General features: G+C 46.5%; 1 protein-coding gene across 6 annotated transcripts in view; it reads right to left on the bottom strand.

Annotated features, from left to right (window-relative positions):
- Positions 1–14,946, bottom strand: part of TBCE (tubulin folding cofactor E) — a 689,063-nt gene extending 674,117 nt beyond the window's left edge. For all 6 annotated transcript variants that reach the window (XR_012243941.1, XM_073627582.1, XM_073627581.1 and 3 more), the window contains exon 1: positions 14,800–14,946. Coding sequence is in view for 5 of the 6 variants with exons in the window: in XM_073627582.1 (XP_073483683.1) it covers positions 14,800–14,931 (132 nt within the window). In the remaining variant the exon portion in view is untranslated. The remainder of the gene's footprint in view (positions 1–14,799) is intronic.
- Positions 14,947–20,058: the final 5,112 nt, after the last annotated feature.

The following is a 20,058-nucleotide window of genomic DNA, read 5'->3' as shown; positions in this document are numbered from 1 at the left end:
AAGGGAAACCTTCGTTTCAGAGTTCTTGAAAAGAAAGGTTTCCTTTCCGGGTCCTGCCACTCTTTTTTGATGGCATCAACCAAAACCTCATGGACCGGAAACACTCTTCTTATGCTCTCCCAGGCCCCTATACATCTGGTCATGGAGAGATAACTTCTTCCTTTCCTCCTGGATTCCTAAAGTGGTATGGCTAGCTCCTAAAAGCTCCTCTACTTCTTCCAGCGAAAGTTTGTAGCGAGAGGCTGTTGTGGATTCCCCACCCACTTCCTCTCCCTCCGACTCCCCCTGGGGATCTGAAGAACCGCTATCAGGCTCCTCCTCAACCTCCTGTCTGGCGCCTCCTGGATTCTCTCCACTCCCAGAGGGAGCATCCATTAAGCTTGGAGCAATACTCCATTGTGCTGGTGGAGAAATGACCTGGGGCTGTGGCAACTGAAAACTAGAAAAAAGTGTTTTAAAAGTTTTCACAGTGCTAGAAAGCTCCTTGACGGACGCTGCTAGATCCGAATATTGTTCCACTGACTACTCCCTTACTAACCCCCCTATACACTCCTTACAAAGTGGTTTGGACCAAGACTCCCCCAACGTGGCTCTGCATGAAGGGCATTTTTTCTTGGGATTATGGGGTGACTTGCTTTTTTCCGTAGACTTGCTCTGAAAAATTTAAAAAATTAAAAACAGTCAGAGAATTTATCCACCAGCACCTCCACAGAGGGCCACCAGGGGTGCACTACCCAGGATCAACCACCACCAGGGTCCCGGTTACAACCCTTCCCCCCACCACCAGAGGAAACAAACACCTGTGGAGCTTACAGGAAGGGGTTAAGGGAACACCACCCCAGGGTTCCCCTTACCTTTGAGTGGCTGGTGCAGGAATCTCCAGGAGCAGTTCGAGAAGCCTCCGCATCCGACATCTTCCCTCTGGGGAGTGTGTGGTCTCCTAACCTCTGTGTGCTGTCCCCACAGCAAAGATGAGGCAGCACCAGCCAAGCGCGCGGTCCGCCTTCAATCCCCGCGACCGGAAGTCGCGGGTTAGACGAAAACACTGACCCCCACCGGAACTGACATCACCCGCCGTCCGACCCAGCGGTCAGAGCTCCCATGCTGGCAGCATAGAGCAGGCGAATCTCCCTGTGCCTCCGCCCCGTGCCACCCCTAGGCAAAAGAAGGCGGACCCCTCCAGCTTTACTCTTCGCCAAGAGAAGGTGGAGGAGCGCGATCTGCAGTTGATACAGGTACCAAGCTCACTAGCCTCTCATACTGCAGGGTCAAGGGAGAGAGAGAGAGAGAGACCTTGGTCCCCCCCCTCTGCTCAGGATACAAACGGCCTCAGCCTCCCTGGCTGCATTAGCCCCTGGTCCCTAGCGATGTCTCCCCACCGGAGGAAACACCAGAACTGAGGGGCCGGGGGGACGGTGAGGATTAAATCTTGAAATTGAAGGCGGTGTTTCCTCAAAAGGGGAGGAGCCAAGGTCTTTCTATGGTGCTGTCCTGAAAGACGGAAATGGGAAAATGAAGGTGAACACTGTACATCCTCCCACTCAATTGGTCTCCACTGTACTTACCTCTGGAGATGCTGTGCTGTCAGTGCCCAAATGCAGCTGTTCCAGCAGTCCAGGGATTTGAGATCCTTGCGGTTTCCCTTTCTTCTGTGCAGCACTTTCCAGGACAGACCTAAGCGATTCTGATTGGTCAGTGCCTGCAAAGTGAATTGCTCTAGTCTGTTCTGGAAGCACTAAACACAGAAGAGAGAAGAGCAGGAAATTAAAATCCCTGGCCCACTGGACCAGCTGCGTGGGCACTAACAGCTCAGCATCTCCAGAAGCAAGTACAGTGGGGGAGGGGAGGATATACAGTGCTAGTTCACGTTTCATTTTTTTTTGTAAAATAAACTTTTTCACTCCATCATACTCAAAGCTGCTCTGGTCAGCTAAGAAAAATAACAACCGGATGCCCCACAGCTAGCATACTAATGGTTTACTGCTCCTTTAGTCTAAGAGGATATAGCAGATTGAAATACTTATCGTATCCCTTGTTCATTTGGCAACCATTGATCTCCTCTGCTCATGTTACAGCCATGAAATGTGGCTGGGCCCCAACCACACTCTTGGACCTCCATTGCCCCAGCGACAACGTAAGTTTGGACAAAACGCATAGGGTAGAGTTATACGCCACATCCAGCGCCCCGTGGGCTATAAGAAAAGTCTTGTTTTTTCTTTGAGATATAAGCATATATGTGTCAGAGCTGGGCTCAGCCCTTCCTTCTCTGAGCTGGCCGCTCAGCGGTCAGCTAATTGCCAGCTCCCATCTTTCCACAGTGACTCACCTGTTGATGATGCTCGTCAGTCCTGCCTACTTAAGCCGTCCAGCCCAGATGATCTCTTCCTTTGCCTTGGTCACATTTCTAGAGACGCTCTCCTGTGTTCCTGTTAAAGACTTGCTTGGCTGACATTCCTTCTGGCTCCAGATCCTGCTTGCTGTTCTACTATGCTCATCTCTGGCTCCCTGACGTTTTGGCTTGTCTGACTATGCGTTCCGGTTCCTGAACCTGGCTATGTTTTGACTACGTTTACTCCGTTTACCTTTTTTTATAATTATTAAACAAGTTAGATTTAGGCCTCATGCACACGAGACGCTGTTAAACTCGCGTTCAGAGGCAGTTGGGCACTTTTTTCAACTGCCCCTGAACCCATTTAATGTTATCCTATGTGTCCATGTACACAGTCTCGTTTTTTGGCGTTTTTAGGCAGTTGCGTTTAACCACTTGCCGACCGCCTCACGCAGATATACTGCGGCAGAATTGCACGGGCAGGCAAAATCACTTACCTGGTACGTGATCTTCCTCCCGCGGGCGGGGGGTCCGATCGGAACCCCCCCCCGGTGCCCGAGGCAGTCGGCTTCTGTCCGGGAGCAATCAGAGGTGAGGGAGAGGCCATCCATTTGTGCCCCCCCCCTCGAGATCGCTCCCAGCCAAATGAGATTCTTCCTCTGCTGCTGTATAGTAAACAGGAGCAGAGGAAGTGATGTCATCTCTCCTCGGATTGGTATTTTCCTTTTGGCGAAGAGGAGAGAAGACATCGATGTGAGTGCACAAACACTACACACACAGTAGAACACGCCAGGCACACATTACACCCCCCATCACCCCCCGGTCACCCCCTAATCACCCCCCCATTTGGTAATTTGGGGGGGTTTTGTGCCACCTGGGCATTCCATGGCCTCCAAAACTGTGATAGGCACTGAAGAGTGAAATAAAAAATTTACACCCTTAGAAATCCTGAAGGCGGTGATTGGTTTTCGGGACCCCGTACGCGGCTAGGCTCCCAAAAAGTCCCACACATGTGGTATCCCCGTACTCAGGAGAAGCAGCTGAATGTATTTTGGGGTGCAATTCCACATATGCCCATGGCCTGTGTGAGCAATATATCATTTAGTGACAACTTTTTGTCACTTTTGGGGGGTTTTGTACTGCCCCGCCATTTTAGCACCTCAAGAAATGACATAGGCAGTCATAAACTAAAAGCTGTGCAAATTCCAGAAAATGTACCCTAGTTTGTAGACTCTAACTTTTGCGTAAACCAATAAATATATGCGTATTGACATTTTTTTTTTTACCAAAGACATGTGGCCGAATACATTTTGGCCTAAATGTATGACTAAAATTGAGTTTATTGGATTTTTTTTATGACAAAAAGTAGAAAATATCATTTTTTTTCAAAATTTTCAGTCTTTTTCCGTTTATAGCGCAAAAAATAAAAACCGCAGAGGTGATCAAATATCATCAAAAGAAAGCTCTATTTGTGGGAAGAAAAGAACGCAAATTTCGTTTGGGCATTGCATGACCGCGCAATTAGCAGTTAAAGCGACGCAGTGCCAAATTGTAAAAAGTGCTCTGGTCAGGAAGGGGGTAAATCCTTCCGGGGCTGAAGTGGTTAACCTCGTTTTTCCAGAAGTAAAAAAATGGGTTCAGACGCAAAAGTTTTCCACGTTTCAGATGCCAAACGCGGCTAAACGCCGGTACCATCGTTTTGTTGCATTTGCGTTTATAAGTGTTTTACTACCTGATTTTGGGGCCCCATATCTCAAATTTGGCGTGCTAACACAGTTGGACTAACACTAGAACATATCCAAATTTGGGGTCCCTAGTACCAAATGGCCCCGAGATATGGGGCCCCAAAGTCGGGTCACAAAATGTCATTCTCTGCTGCAGAAAAGTGCTTGACATTTTGCGACCCGATTTGGGGCCCCATATCTCGGAGCCACTTGGTGCTAGGAACCCCAAATTTGGTGTGCTAACACAGTTGGACTAACACTATAACATATCCAAATTTGGCACCAAGTGGTCCCGAGATATGGGGCCCCTAAGTCAGGTCGGAAAATGTAATTCTCTGCTCTGCAGACGCTTCTAGACGCAAACGCGGTAAAATGCGGCTAAGCGCGACATGCAAACGCGGCAAAACGGGCGTTTCTAAACGCCGGTTTCATCTTTTAAAAACGTGTTCAGCAGGGTTTGCACTGGCGTCTCGTGTGCATGAGGCCTTAACTGTACTTCTGTCTCAGTCTGATTCATGGTTTCTGACGATATGTCTAGTTTTAATAAAAAAACCTACTTCTAAATTACTGCACCACGAGTAATCCCATTCCTTTTACATATGGTTCCTTGGAGTGACTTATTTTGGAATTGTGTTTAATGTGGGATAGCGATATAAAGAGTAAAGAGTGGTGATATCACTGATTGCCTTAGCTGATTGGCTACAACTGCAGTTGAGCAGTGATCCATCAATTACTAGAAAGATTTCTCCCCAAAAGCGCTGTTAGGCCTTACAGAGGTCTAGGTTTCCAGCAGAAAGCTTGAATGAATGGTGGATGGTGGTGAAGACTGGAGGCACATAATCACTATAAACTGCGGCTAGGTGCACAAATAGAGCAGGTTTGTTCTACATAGCACTACACTTGGTTGTCTTATTACTTATAAGCTTTCATTAACTTTTGAGATAACTTTAAGTAGAAGTCCACCCTAACACTAAAATACCTGCATCTACAGACATCCACAGTCCAACACTAACCTATCTAGCCCTATAACGAAGAAATCAGTATGCATACCTGTTTTGAAGCCGATCTGACCCGATCCCACGCTGAGCTGTCAGCTGCGGCTTCGCTGTGGAGGCAGGTGCAGAGGACATAGACGAAAACCGAAGCCCTATAGTAAGTCTATGGGCGACATCGCTCCCCATTCATTTCACATGTCCTCTGCAGAGCTTCCGCTACTGGAGACCAGATCGGATCGGCTTCAAAAAAGGTATTATAGTGATTTCTTCTTTACAGGGCTAGATAGGTTAGTGATAGATCGTGAATGTCTGGCCAGTTTTCTTGATACTTCAACCAGGACCAGCACATCCTCTATAGACTTACAGTAACTGTGGTTTTAACCAGTTGTATTCAACTTTTTTAACCACTGGCTTACTGGGCACTTAAACCCCCCTCCTGCCCAGACCAATTTTCAGCGTTTAGAGCTGTCACTCTTTGAACGACAATTGCGCGGTCATACAACAACTGTACCCAAATTTTTTTCCCACAAATAGAGCTTTCTTTTGGTGATATTTGATCACCTTTGGGTTTTTTTATTTTTTGTTAAAAAAAAAATTTAAAAAGACCGAATTTTTTTTTTTTTAAATACAAAATCGTTTAATAATTTAATAAATTTTGCAAACAAGTAAATTTTTCTCCTTCATTGATGTACGCTAATGAGGCTGCACTGATGGGCACCGATAAACGGCACTGGTGGGCACTGAGAGGTGGCACTGGCGGGTGGCACTTAAGGGCACTGATGGGTGGCAGTGATGGGCACTGATCGGTACTGGTAGCTGACACTGATAGGCAGCACTGCTAGGTGGCACTGATTGGCACCACTGGTGGGCATTGATAGGTGGCACTAATTGCTGGCACTGGTGGGCACTGGCAGGCGGTACTGGTTGGCACAGATGAGGAGGCTTCGCCACTTCCTCTTTGGGACCGATGTCCCTTGCACAGAAGCCGGTGATCAGCTTTTTTTTCTCCTCACGCAGTCGGCATCGACCCCTTACTCCGATCACCCGAGTCTCATTGACTCGGTGATCACAGTGTGCAAAGGGGAGGACGTCTATTGACGGCATCCCGGCAAAGTAGGTCCGCGCTGTAGCTGTCATTCGGATATAGCGCGGATCTGAAAGGGTTAAAGCTAACCATTTGTATATGGACTCCTCCCCGGGTCAGCTGATAGCCTCCCATGGCTTCCAATACCACCTCTACGCTGACAACACCCAAATCTATTTCTCTACCCCTCAGCTCACTCCCTCTGTCTCCTCACGTATCACTAATTTACTATCAGAAATATCAGTCTGGATGTGACACCACTTCCTCAAACTCAATCTATCCAAAACCAAGCTTATAATTTTTCCTCCCCCATATGCCCCTTCCCCTGATCTCTTTGTCAAAAATTGATGGCACAAATATAAACTCATCCCCACATGCTCTGAACTCTCCTTTAAGCACCACGTCCAATCACAGTCCAAATCTTGCCGCCTCAATCTCTGCAAAATCTCCAAAATACACCCCTTTCTAACCAATGACACAACAAAGCTCTTAATATACTCGCTGGTCATCTCTTGCCTCGACTACTGCAACTCCCTTCTCATTGGCTTACCTCTACATATTCTATCACCTCTTCAATCCATCATGAATGCTGCTACCAGACTCATCTACCTTACCAATGGCTCTGTGTCTGCTACCCCTCTCTGTCAATCCCTCCACTGGCTTCCGCTCATCCAACAAATTCAATTCAAAATACTAACAACTACTTACAAAGCTATCCACAATTTAGCCCCCAGCTACATCACTAGCCTAGTCTCTAAATACTGTAGGTGAATGACTGTAGGTACAATACCAGATAGGCGCAGCGTCTCAGATTGCCTGGGAGCCTCTGGTCTTTCAGGGGATAAAATACTAGGGATACGACTAGATTTAAATAAGCTGGGTGTGTGTCGGAACCGTGTGTGCACATGCATGTGCGTGGTCCCGGCGAGTGGGCGTGACTGTATTTGCATACAACGTGAATCTTCGTGCGCCCAGATAAAGGCTACGGCGTATGTGCGGTGAAACCGCGTGCGCCATGGCAGCCAATCAAACAGCTGAGCCCAGCGGTGCTCTTGTGAATGCACATGCGTCATGGCGAACCAAGTCATACCAATCATACAGGTAAAAAACAGCCAGACAAGCAAAAAAGGTACACTTTGCATATACCCACAGCTAGCCCAGAACTCCCCTGTATGGTCACCGCACACAGGTGACCAGCCTTTGGCCAGCTTGACTGATTTGTAACAATCACTGGGACACCCCACAATAAAATAAAGGAGTTTTACTTACCCGTCCAGGTGCAGGGCCACTTAGAACCTAAGGGCCCAATCTTCACGGCGGGTTCCTGTCACTTGGACCTTCAAGGACTGGGTACCCTTTCATGTTTAGGGTCCACTCCCTTGGACCTGTACAGCACCCTGCAGGAAATGCCTTAGTGCTGTAGTGTCCAGGATTTCCACTCCACAGGGTCCAGCGCCCGGAGGCCACGTTACAGGCAGAACCTCGCAGGATCTTGAGTCTTCTTTGCGAGGCTCGGGTACCATTTATCTAAGCATAAAAGCCTGTGTCAAATGGATCCGGTCGGTCAAACCCTTGATTCATTTTTGGAACCGTTTGTCGGACTAGAGACCTGGAGCTCAGAGAGCTCAAACAAACCGTGCCTTCCACCTTGCAGGCACTGGTAAAAAACTAAAGTACTTCCTGTATGGGAGGAGTTATATAGGGGATCACTTCCTGTCTGAAGACCTTTGGTCTACCAGTGTTCATTCACCTAATGATGGATTATAACCCAGCAGTTAATTAATATTAGCCTGACTCTGTGTCCCATGATGTATGAAAAAGAAAGGCTCTTTAATCCTGTATGGACAGATCCTCCTGCTTCTGTAGGGTCTCTCTTGGCAAGGCCACATGAGACACAGTGAGGGTAGTACTGCTGCACATGCTCAGTTTGGTCTCTATTGCTGGAGAGAATCTTTTCTGTTTGAACTCAGCTTTTCAGGTCACATGATATTGACATCACACATTTGGGGGTGTATACAGATCCTAAATGACAGCTCAGTCCCTCCCTCCTCCTCCATGCTCAGTAACTAAAAAAAGAACAGTGGGTGGGATGTCACATCTTGATTGATGGATGATCTGCCATCCATAACAGCATGAGGACACAGGCTATAATGGAAATCTCCTCCTACCTGAACACTCAGCGCTCGGGCACACCCTGCAGTTTATCATGTGACCATGGTATACAGATCAGCTAAAAAGGTATATAGTGGCAGCATTTTAAGTAAAAAGAAGATTTATAAGCTGTGGGCACTGGGGGGGGGGATGAACTATTTCCATATTACTGGGTTTAGTAACACTTTAAAGTGGAGTTCCACCCAAAAGTGGAACTTCCACTCATCAGATTCCTCCCCCCCCCCCCCCGTGACACAGTTGGCACCTTTCAGGGGGAGGGGGGTACAGATACCTGTATATTACAGGTATCTGTACCCACTTCCGGCATAGATAGCCGCAGAATCTGCGGTTATTTACGCCACTTCCTGCTCCCTCCCCGCTGCCTGCTGGGAAACACACGGGTCCCAGAGGCAGCAGGGACTATCCGTATTGCGCTGCGTGACTCGCGAATGCGCAGTAGGGAACCGGGAAGTGAAGCCGCACGGCTTCACTTCCTGATTCCCTTACCGAAGATGGAGGCGGCAGCACCCGAGGACGGAGAGACGGTTCGGCCTCGGGTGCCGACATCGCGGGCACCCTGGACAGGTAAGTGTCCATGATTTAAAAGTCAGCAGCTGCAGTATTTGTAGCTGCTGACTTTTAAAAAAAAAATTTTCGGCGGCGCTCCGCTTTAAGGATATTTAGGTGAATTTTATCCTTTTCACTTTGAGGGCTCATTCACAACAGGATGTATTGTGCTGCGTTTATCTGCATTGATCAACACAAAAACACAGAGAAAATAATTGTTCTCTATGTTCCCTATTCACATTATACATGAGTGCTGGTGTGTGTCTTGTAAAAATGCAGCATGTCTAAATTTTTATCACAGCCCAAAACACATCACCATAGCACATATAGTTTAAAGGGGTTGTAAAACTCTCTAGGTTTTTCACCGTAATGAATTTGTAATGCATTAAGGTGAAAAACCTTCTGTGCTGCAGCAGCCCCCCAAAGCCCCCCTTTTACTTACCTGAACCTGATCGTTCAGCGACGGGGACGAGCACAGCAGCTTCAGCCGCTGTCTCAGGTCCTCATTGGATAGATTGATAGCAGCAGGAGCCATTGGCTCTCGCTGCTGTCAACCCAATCCAGTGACACGGGAGCCGGGGGGTGGGGCCAAGTCTTGCTGTCTGTATCAATGGATGCAGCAACAGGACTTGGGAGCACGCCCGCACGAGTGCCCATGGAAAGCGGCTCTCTGGGGGGGCACTCGAGAAGAGGAGGAGCCAGGAGTGCCACTGAGGGACCCCAGAAGAGGAGGATTAGGGCCACTCTGTGCAAAACCCTTGCACAGAGGAGGTAAGTATGACATGTTTGTTATTTAAAAATAAAAAAAATAAAAACCCTTTACAATTACTTTAAACACTTGCCGACCGGGCAATAGCCGAAAGACGGCTACAGCGTGGTCGGCTTATTCTGGGTGGACGTCCATGGGACGTCCTTTCAGAATGTTGCTCCCACGCGCCCCCGGGAACATCCGTGACCACCGGATCACGTTAAATAGCCGCTGATAGCGGCCGTTTACCACGTGATCGTTCTGTCAAATGGAAGAGAGATCACTGGTAAACAAACCGGCATCACGTCATGACGGCGGTTCCTCCCTCCCCTCTCTGTACCGATCAGTACAGTGCGAGGGGAGAGGGGGAGAGATTGCAGCAGCGCTGTGGGCTGGATGTTTAGTGCCCACAGCGCTGCTCAGTGCCAATAATCTGCAATACTCTGCAACACTGTGCAATGCTCTGCCAATATGCTGCAACACTGTGCAATACGCTGCAACACTGCGCAAAACTCTGCCAATACTCTGAAATAAATAACAGAAACAAAGAATTTAATTTTTTTTATCGAATTTTCAGTGTTTTTTGATTTATAGCGCAAAAAATAAAAAACCCAGCGGTGACTAAATACCACCAAAAGAAAGCTCTATTTGTGTGAAAAAAGGACAAAAATTTCATATGGGTACAGTGTTGCATGACTGAGTAATTGTCATTGAAAGTGTAAGAGCACCGAAAGCTGAAAATTGTTCTGGTTAGGAAGGGGGTTTAAGTGCCCAGTGGTCAAGTGGTTAATGAATTGTCTTTCAATAATGTTGAACAAATCAAAAACAGGAAAAAAGTAAACATATTGCACTGCCCCTCTACAACAGACACCAGCAGACATGCATCAAATGGACCATAACGTGTCCTCACTGGTGTGAATGGACCTTAACCACTTGACAACTGGGCACTTAAACCCCCTTCCTAAACAGACCAATTTTCAGCTATCTGCGCTCTCACACTTTGAATGACAATTACTCAGTCATGCAACACTGTACCCATATGAAATGTTTGTCCTTTTTTTTTTTACACAAATAGAGCTTTCTTTTGGTGGCATTTAATCACCACTGATAAAATATCTTATAAATTAAAAAAGACCGAAAATAACTTAAAAATACATTTTTCTTTGTTTCTGTTATAAAATTTTGCAAATTAAGAATTTTTCTTCATAAATTTGGGCCAAATTTTATACTGCTAGATATCTTTGGTAAAAATAATCCAAATCAGTATATATTATTTGGTCTGTGTGAAAGTTATAGAGTCCACAAGCAATGATGCCAATCACTGAGAATTGATCACACCTGAAGTACTGACGGCCTAGCTCATTTCCTGAGACCCTAACAAGTCAGGACAGTACAAATACCCCCCAAATGACCCCTTTTTGGAAAGTAGACATTCCAAGTATTTGGAAAGAGGCATAGTGAGTATTTTGAAGTTGTAATTTTTTCCCACAATTCTTTTCTACTACTCCTCCTGAGTATGGCGATACCAGATGTGTGAGACTTTTACACAGTGTCGGCCACATACAGAGGCCCAACATGCAGGGAGCACCTTCAGGCGTTCTAGGAGCATAAATTACACATCTAATTTCTTGACTACCTCTTACACCTTTTGAAGGTCCTGAAGCACCAGGACAATGGAAATGCCCAAAAAATGACCTCATGTTGGAAAGAAAAGAACCCAATGTATAAACTATGAAGCATATCAAGTCTTCTGATCATGTCACTTTTTTTCTACAAGTTTTTAAAAAATGTGTAAAGAAAATGAAAACGCTTTTTTTTTCTTTTTTTACACAAAGTTGTCCGTTTATACAATATTACCAAAAATTACACCTCAAAATAGAGTATCCTTCTCCTCCTGAGTACGGCAATACCATGTGTGAGACTTTTACACAGCCTGGCCACATAGAGAGGCCCAACATGCAGGAAGCAACGTCAGGTGTTCGAGGGGCATAACTGTCAAATCTAATTTGACTACCTATTACACTTTGAGGCACTGTAGTGGCATGGATGTGAACTGATGTGGCATGGATAAGCCATGGATGGGGATGGCTAAGCATGGTTGAGCCATGAATGTGGATGGCTGAGTATGGATGGGATGGCTGGCTATGGCTGAGAATGGATGGGATGGCTGGGTATGGCTGAGAATGAATGGGATGGCTGGGTATGGCTGAGTATGGATGGGATGGCTGGGTATGGCTGAGTATGGATGGGATGGCTGAGTATGGATGGATGAGTATTGATGAGCATGTATGAGTATTGCTGAGTATGGATGGATGAGTATTGCTGAGTATGGATGGATGAGTATGGATGCATGGGTGAGTATTGCTGAGCATGGATGGCTAAGTATGAATGGATGGATGAGTATTGCTGAGCATGGATGGATGAATATTGCTGAGTATGGGTGGCTGAGTAGGGATGGATGGATGAGTATTGCTGAGCATGGATGGATGAGTATTTCTGAGGATGGATGAGTATGGATGGGATGGATGGATGAGTATTTCTGAGCATGGATGAGTATGGATGGGATGCTGAGTATAGATGGATGAGTATGGATGCATGGGTGAGTATTGCTGAGCATGGATGGATGAGTATTGCTGAGCATGGATGAGTATTGCTGAGTATGGATGGATGAGTATTGCTGAGTATGGATGGCTGAGTAGGGATGGATGGATGAGTATTGCTGAGCATGGATGGATGAGTATTTCTGAGCATGGATGAGTACTTCTGAGCATGGATGAGTTTGGATGGCTGGAATGGGCACAGAGCAGCGCTGTGGGTACTACACATCCAGCCCACAGCGCTGCAGCACTTGATCTCTCCCGTCGCACTGTACCAATAGGTACGGGGGAGGGGAGAGAGGAACCGGACATGACGCCGGTTTGTTTATAAGTGACCGGTCTGTCATTTGACGGATGATGGAGCAGTCACGTGGTAAACGGCCGCCGTCAGCGCTCATTTACCGTGATGTGCCAGGTCCAGGTGCGCACGGGAGCAAGATTCTTGGAGGACGTCCATGGACGCCCCCCCAGAATAAGCCGACCACGCTGCAGCCATCTTTCGGCTATGACCTGGTTAGCATGTGGTTAAAGTGGTTGTAAACCCTATTGAAACATTGAGACAAAGGCATAATGAGTTAGTATGCATAGCATACCTGAGATCGAAGCCCCCGCAGCGGTCCTCGTTCACCGCTCTGGCCGACATCTCCCCAGGGGGTTACTTCCGGGTATCGCGGCTCCGGCGCTGTGATGGCATGCGCGGGAGACGCCGGGAACAGCACAGTACAACTAAAGCAACGGCACGTACTTGCCGGCACGTTGCTTCAGTTAGCTTAAGTGCTCATGTGCCAATGACGTTGGCACATGTAAATACAGGGATATCCGATATCCAGTGCAGCTACAGGTAAGCCTAATTATAGGCTTGTCTGTAGTTAAGCCCTGTTTCACACTTGTGCGGTGCGAATTGAAGCTCAGGTTTCACTGGGGAGATAAAAATCTCCTGTTCAAAGAATTCATTGCGTTTTTGCTCAGTATCAGAGAGCAGGGAGAGGGGGAGATGTAGTGAGGAGAAGTAGAAATTCCTTGTTCAGAACGCAATCAGATGCGTTCCCATAGGAGATAATAGGCTTGTAGTTCGCACCGCAATGCCCAAAAAACACACACGTTTTTTGTGCAATGCGCAGTGCGAATGCAACGCACATATGTGAACCAGATGCATTCATATGAATGTATTTTAAAATGTCCTGCGAATTAGATGCGGTGTAAGCCGCATCTAATTCGCATAGGTGTGAACCCGGGCTTAAAGTGGCTGTAAAGGGTTTACAAACGCTTTAAGTGCTAGCACCATCTCACTTTCTCTTCACCAGTTACAGCATCTCCCACCCACATCTCTCTTTGGTCACAGTGCCTCTCTGCCAACTACTTTACCTTAGAGATGACAGCACCTCTGAACACAAACCTCTCCTCCTTATTCCACCTCCATTCTACCCACATTTTACCCCTCCAGAATGGCGTGGGGGGTGCAGCTTGGCATCTTCTCCCTGGGCTCCAGGTTACTTTGTCCCAGCACTGCTTCCTTTTTCTAATGCTTCATCCTCTCTTCTACCGGGCTCAGCATGGAAGTTCAAGGCTACTTTCACACTGGGGCCGCCGAGAGTTCAGCGTTAAGCGCTGCTCGTTTTAGTGGCACTTTAGAGCTGTTTAAGCTGTGCTTTTCGGCCGCTACCGAGATGCTTTTAACTCCTGCTAGTGGCCAAAGGGGTTAAAAGCGCCTGTATTGCGGCACTTCCGAAGCGCTTTTCATTCATTTCAATGAGCAGGGCGTTTTGGGAGCGCTGTATCGCCCCAAAGATGCTGCTTGCAGGACTTTTTCCAACATCCTGCAAGCACACCGCCCCAGTGTGAAAGCACTCGGGCTTTCACATTCGGGTGGCATGGGAGGCAGTTTTCCGGCGCTTTACAGTCGCTATTTCTAGCGCTAAAACGCCTGAAAACTGCCTCAGTGTGAAAGGGGTTTTAGTTTGCCTCACAAAGCGGGGAATGCATAAACCCTGCCCCCATTACACAATGTCGTTTAGTGGCAGGTCAGTACAGCCCATACTTTCAATGCTGTGGGACGTCCTGCACGCTGCGTCCCATCACATTACGGCGCAATGTGAAGGAGGTATCAGTGCGGCTGTAGACAGTGAGGGGATGTGGAGAGTGAATAGACCCAGTTTGGGGGGGGGGGGGGGTTTGCAGCAAAATACACATTAGCTTGTGTAATCAAAAATCCTTGCTCCAGCCCAGCTTCAGGGAAACAGTCACACCAACAGAAGGAAGCTTGAAATATTTCAATGTATTCCTTCCTCTACTGGCTACATTAGCATTGATCCCAAGCAGTATGGAGGGAGCTCACTGCATGAGTATATCTGACAGCAGTCCATAGGGACATTAATAACTATGCAATTGTTTTAAGTAGCAGTATGGCCGCAGTACAAGTCACACACCATTGCTTTATACATTTGCCCATAACTATAATTCAAATGATATGGTTTAAATTGTTGTCCTACTTTCGTATTACGTAGTCTGTGCTGACAGGCTGTTGTTTTTCAAAATATCTTTACACCATTCGTCACTGAACGGATTCCCAATGCCCCACTCATAGTACATTCGGCAGGAACTTACCTCGTCTGGACGAAATTCTGTCACGTCTAAAGTAACAACTAGATACCAGCAACTAGAAAAGACTGGGAGAGGAAGCGGCTGGGAGGCTCTGGAAGTGATGTCATCGAACGGCGTAGAACGGGGATGGAGCATAAAGCGCGTTCACTGAGAGCCCGGAAGAATTCAATTTTTAGCTTCTCGATATACCAACAAAATAGATAAAATTGAGCTATAGTGTCATTGGCAACAATACAGGGTGATATCGGGATGCAGGGTCAGAGGGTATTGGCCGCAATTCAGGGTGCCATACAGTTGTACGTAATGTCAGTCACACGGTGATGTAACATTAGTCATACAGGGTGCCATGAGGAGACGGGGTTAAACGGGAATGCAGCTTCAGCGATACAGGGTGCAGAGTTACACAATCATACAGGATATTTTGGTATGCGTGTCTCTTCCATGGGTCAGAATACAGGGTTTAACCACTTGCTTACTGGGCACTTAAACCCCCCTCCTATCCCGACCAATTTTCAGGTTTCAGCGCTGACGCACTTTGAATGACAATTGCGCGGTCATACAACACTGTACCCAAATTAAATTTTTATCATTTTTTTCCCCACAAATAGAGCTTTCTTTTGGTATTTGATCACCTTTGCGGTTTTTATTTTTTGTTAAAAAAATTTAAAAAGACCGAATTTAAAAAAAAAAAATTTTATATTTTGTTAGAGCCCTTGCACACTGGGGCGGTTTGCAGGCGCTATTGCGCTAATAATAGCGCCTGCAAACCGCCCCGAAAGTGCTGCTGCTGTGTATCCAGTGTGCAAGCCCCGAGGGCTTGCACACTGGAGCGATGCGCTGGCAGGAAGGTAAAAAAAGTCCTGCCAGCAGCATCTTCGGAGCGGTGAAGGAGCGGTGTGTATACCGCTCCCTTACCTCTCATGCCCATTGAAATCAATGGGACGGCGCGGCTATACCGCCGGCAAAGCGCCTCTGCAGAGGCGCTTTGCTGTGGTATTTAACCCTTTCTCGGCCGCTAGCGGGGGGTAAAACCGCCCCGCTAGCGGCCGCATACCGACGGTAAAACGCCGCTAATAATAGCGGCGTTTTACCGCCGACGCCGCCCCAGTGTGCAAGGGCTCTTATAACATTTTTAAAAAAGGTAATTTTTCTCCTTCATTGATGTACGCTGATGAGGCGGCACCAGGGCCGGCCCTACCATGGGACCTGATGGAGCCATGGTTCCAGGCGGCACTTTCAGGGGGGCAGCAAAATTGCCGCCAGCCCATTCCGCCCGCTCTGCTGTGGATCCCACTGTAAGGATCCACCGAGAAAGGTCCCCCATCGGATAGTGTCCGGCTGCCCTGTACTGCGCAGGCACAGTACAGAGGACAAAGGAGACGCCGAAAGTCTCCGAACATGAACAGCTGTTCATGAGCTCTACACGGCGCCTGTGCTTCAGAGTACATTGTGAATAGGAAAATAATGATGAATACGCGCAGTGGGGGTAGGTAAAAAAGTGGTTCAGAACTGCTGCCTCCACAAATGCAATCACCACCGAAGTGGAAAAAGCTGAACTGAGAAGAAATTAGCTGTTCTGGTTTTATGGCAAAGTGTTATGACACTGTGATAACATGTTAACCGCTTCAGCCCCGGAAGATTTTACCCCCTTCCTGACCAGAGCGTTTTTTGCGATTCGGCACTGCATCGCTTTAACGGGCAATTGTGCGACGTGGCTCCCAAACAAAATTGACGTCCTTTTTTTCCCACAAATAGAGCTTTCTTTTGGTGGTATTTGATCGCCTCTGCGATTTTTATTTTTTGCACTATAAACAAAATAAGAGCGACAATTTTGAAAAAGACGCATTATTTTTTACATTTTGCTATAGTAAATATCCCCCAAAAATATATAAAAAAACATTTTTTTTCCTCAGTTTAGGCCGATCGTATTCTTCTACATATTTTTGGTAAAAAAAATCGCAATAAGCGTTTATTGATTGGTTTGCGCAAAAGTTATAGCGTTTACTAAATAGGGCATAGTTTAATGGCATTTTTATTAATAATTTTTTTTTTTACTAGTAATGGCGGCGATCAGCGATTTTTATTGTGACTGCGACGTTATGTCGGACATTTTTGACACATTTTTGGGACCATTGTCATTTATACAGCGATCAGTGCGATTAAAAATTGCACTGATTACTGTGTAAATGACACTGGCAGTGAAGGGGTTAACCACTTGGGGGCAGAGAGGGGTTAAATGTGTCCTAGGGGAGTGATTACTAACTGTAGGGGGATGGGCTAGCAGTGTCATTACTCTGATCACTGCTCCCGATGACAGGGAGCTGTGATCAGTGACACTTGTCACTAGGCAGAACGGGGAGATGCTGTTTACATCAGCATCTCCCCGTTCGTCCTTTCCATGAGGCGATCGCAGGTATCCCCACGGCGATCGAGTCCGTGGGACCCGCGACCCGACTCACGGAGCTCGCGGCTCGTACACAATGGCGCGGCAGGGAATTCAAATGGACGTCCCTGTAAGTCCATTTGCCCAGCCGTGCCATTCTGCCGACGTACATCGGCGTGAGGCGGTCGGGAACCGGTTAAGGTCACCTCTGATAGGTGAGTGAAAGTGTAAAAATGCTGGTTGATAAAAATTCTTGAAAAACCTTATCCCAAAAAAGAGGTAACAACCTAAAGTGATTTTACATAAAAATAGAAAATGATGTATATGTAATTTGCTTCAGACAGTGGCTGATCCTATGCAACTCACTGTCTACCATGTGATGCTGTTATATCAAAATATGCCCATGTATTCATACCGTGCATTGATATAACCCTTTCATGACTAAGCCTATTTTTGAAATTTGGTGTTTACAAGTTAAAATCCGTATTGTTTGCTAGAAAATTACTTAGAGTTCCCAAACATTATATATATTTTTTTTAGCAGAGAATCTATAGAATAAAATAGAGATTGTTGCAATAGTTTATATCACATGGTATTTGTGCAGCGGTGTTTTAAACGCAAATTTTTGGAAAAGGGACACTTTCATGAATTTTAAAAAATCCAAACAGTAAAGTTACCCCAATTTTTTTGTATAGTGTGAAAGATGATGTTACGCCGAGTAAATAGATACCAAACATGTCACCCTTTATAATTGCACGCACTCGTGGAATGGCGACAAACTATGGTACCTATGAATTTCCATAGGCGACGCTTTAAATTTTTTTTACGGTTACCAGGTTTGAGTTACAGAGGAGGTCTAGGACTAGAATTATTGCTCTTGCTCTGACGATCGCGGCGATACCTCACGTGTGTGATTTGAACATCGTTTACATATGCGGGCGCGACTTCCGTATAAGTTTTCTTCGCTGCGCGAGCTCGCGGGGACGGGGGCACTTTAAAAAAAATTTTTTTTTTTTTATTTATTTTATTTATTTATTTTACTTTATAAATTGTGTTTAAAAAATTTTTTTTTTTTTTTTTTTACTTTTATTGCTGTCACAAGGAATGTAAACATCCCTTGTGACAGTAATAGGTGGTGACAGGTACTCTTTATGGAGGGATCGGCCCTCCTTTGCACAAAAATCGAAAACGGCGATTCTGAATACTGTATTTTTTTTAAAACCGGCGCCATTGGCAGCCGAGTAAGCGGGAAGTGACGTTATGACGTTGCTTCCGCGTTTACATTGAGAAGGCTGGAACGAAGCCGCCCACAGCTTCGTTCCAGCCCGCCCACAGCCGCCGGAGGCAGCCGATTGGACACTGGGCCTCCCGATCGCACGGGAGGGATGTCCCCTCCCGCTCCTCCGGAATAACAGCCGAGCGGCTTTTAGCCGCATCGTTTGTTATACTCGGGTAGCCGATCGCCCGCTGTAAACAATGGTACCGGGATGATGCCTGCAGCTGCGGGCATCATCCCGGTATAACCCCGGAAAGCCGAGTACGCATATCTGCGTACGGTCGGCAGGAAGGGGATAAAGTGCTAAGGTGAGTGGAAGGGAAAAAGGGGGGGGGGGAATGAAAGGGAAAGGGGGAGGGGGGAAAATGCAATCAATGGTAAAGTGACTTGTGCTCAAAATAACAAATGTTAATCAGAAAAAACAATGTTGCTTTGATAGTATTAATTATAGTGCACAGGTGAGTGTTATGCTTGAAAGCTTGTTCCTCTTGGTAAACAGTATTACTCAATACAATCTTCTTATTCCAGTGTTCATTAGTGACAGTGCTTGATATTCATGCTCTTATGCCCTGTACACACGGTCGGACTTTGTTCGGACATTCCGACAACAAAATCCATGGATTTTTTCCGATGGATGTTGGCTCAAACTTGTCTTGCATACACACGGTCACACAAAGTTGTCGGAAAATCCGATCGTTTTAAACGCGGGTGACGTAAAACATGTACGTCGGGACTATAAACGGGGCAGTGGCCAATAGCTTTCATCTCTTTATTTATTCTGAGCATGCGTGGCACTTTGTCCGTCGGATTTGTGTACACACGATCGGAATTTCCGACAACGGATTTTGTTGTCGGAAAATTTTATCTCCTGCTCTCCAACTTTGTGTGTCAGAAAATCCGATGGAAAATGTCCGATGGAGCCCACACACGGTCGGAATATCTGACAACACGCTCCGATCGGACATTTTCCATCGGAAAATCCGACCGTGTGTACGGGGCATTACTGTGCAAACACTCACCGGATACTTTCACCCCTGCAGGGGTATTGCGAGGTCACAGTTTATGCCACTGTGCAGCAGTTCCTGGCAATCCCGGATCGTGTTATGTTAACATAAAAGAGAAGGGATGCCCATAGCGTAAAAACGTTTAAAACCTTTATTCCAAAAGTAACAGAATGGCACTTACATTATACAAGTTCAGTTAAAGCCTAAAAGATCTGAGTTTAAACCGTCAAACAATCCTGTATTCGTTGGGAGATGACGCACGACGTCGGTCAGGCCATGCCCTACGCGTTTCGTCATTGGACATCTACGGGACGGGCGCGTGCACAGGGGAGGCTGTCATATGACGGCCTCCCGGGAATTCAGGTCCACGCTCTGGCCGTCATTTGGCTATAGCGCGGATGTCAAGCGGTTAAACAATAATTGCAGCACTTAGATCATTTACCCTCTTAATGACCAGGCCATTTTTTGTGATACTGATATAAAGTGAATAGTGCTGCGCTGTCACAATAATTGTGCAAACGTCTTGTGTATGTAATAATAATGATTATCAAATTAAAAATAATAGTGAAATCCTGTGCAAATCCACAAATTCATAAGGC

The sequence above is a fragment of the Aquarana catesbeiana genome, linkage group LG04 (assembly GCF_042186555.1).
Source record: "Aquarana catesbeiana isolate 2022-GZ linkage group LG04, ASM4218655v1, whole genome shotgun sequence".
Taxonomy (NCBI): Eukaryota; Metazoa; Chordata; class Amphibia; order Anura; family Ranidae; genus Aquarana; species Aquarana catesbeiana.
The sequence above is the reverse complement of the archived record's forward strand: the minus strand, read 5'-3'. Positions and strand labels throughout refer to the sequence as shown.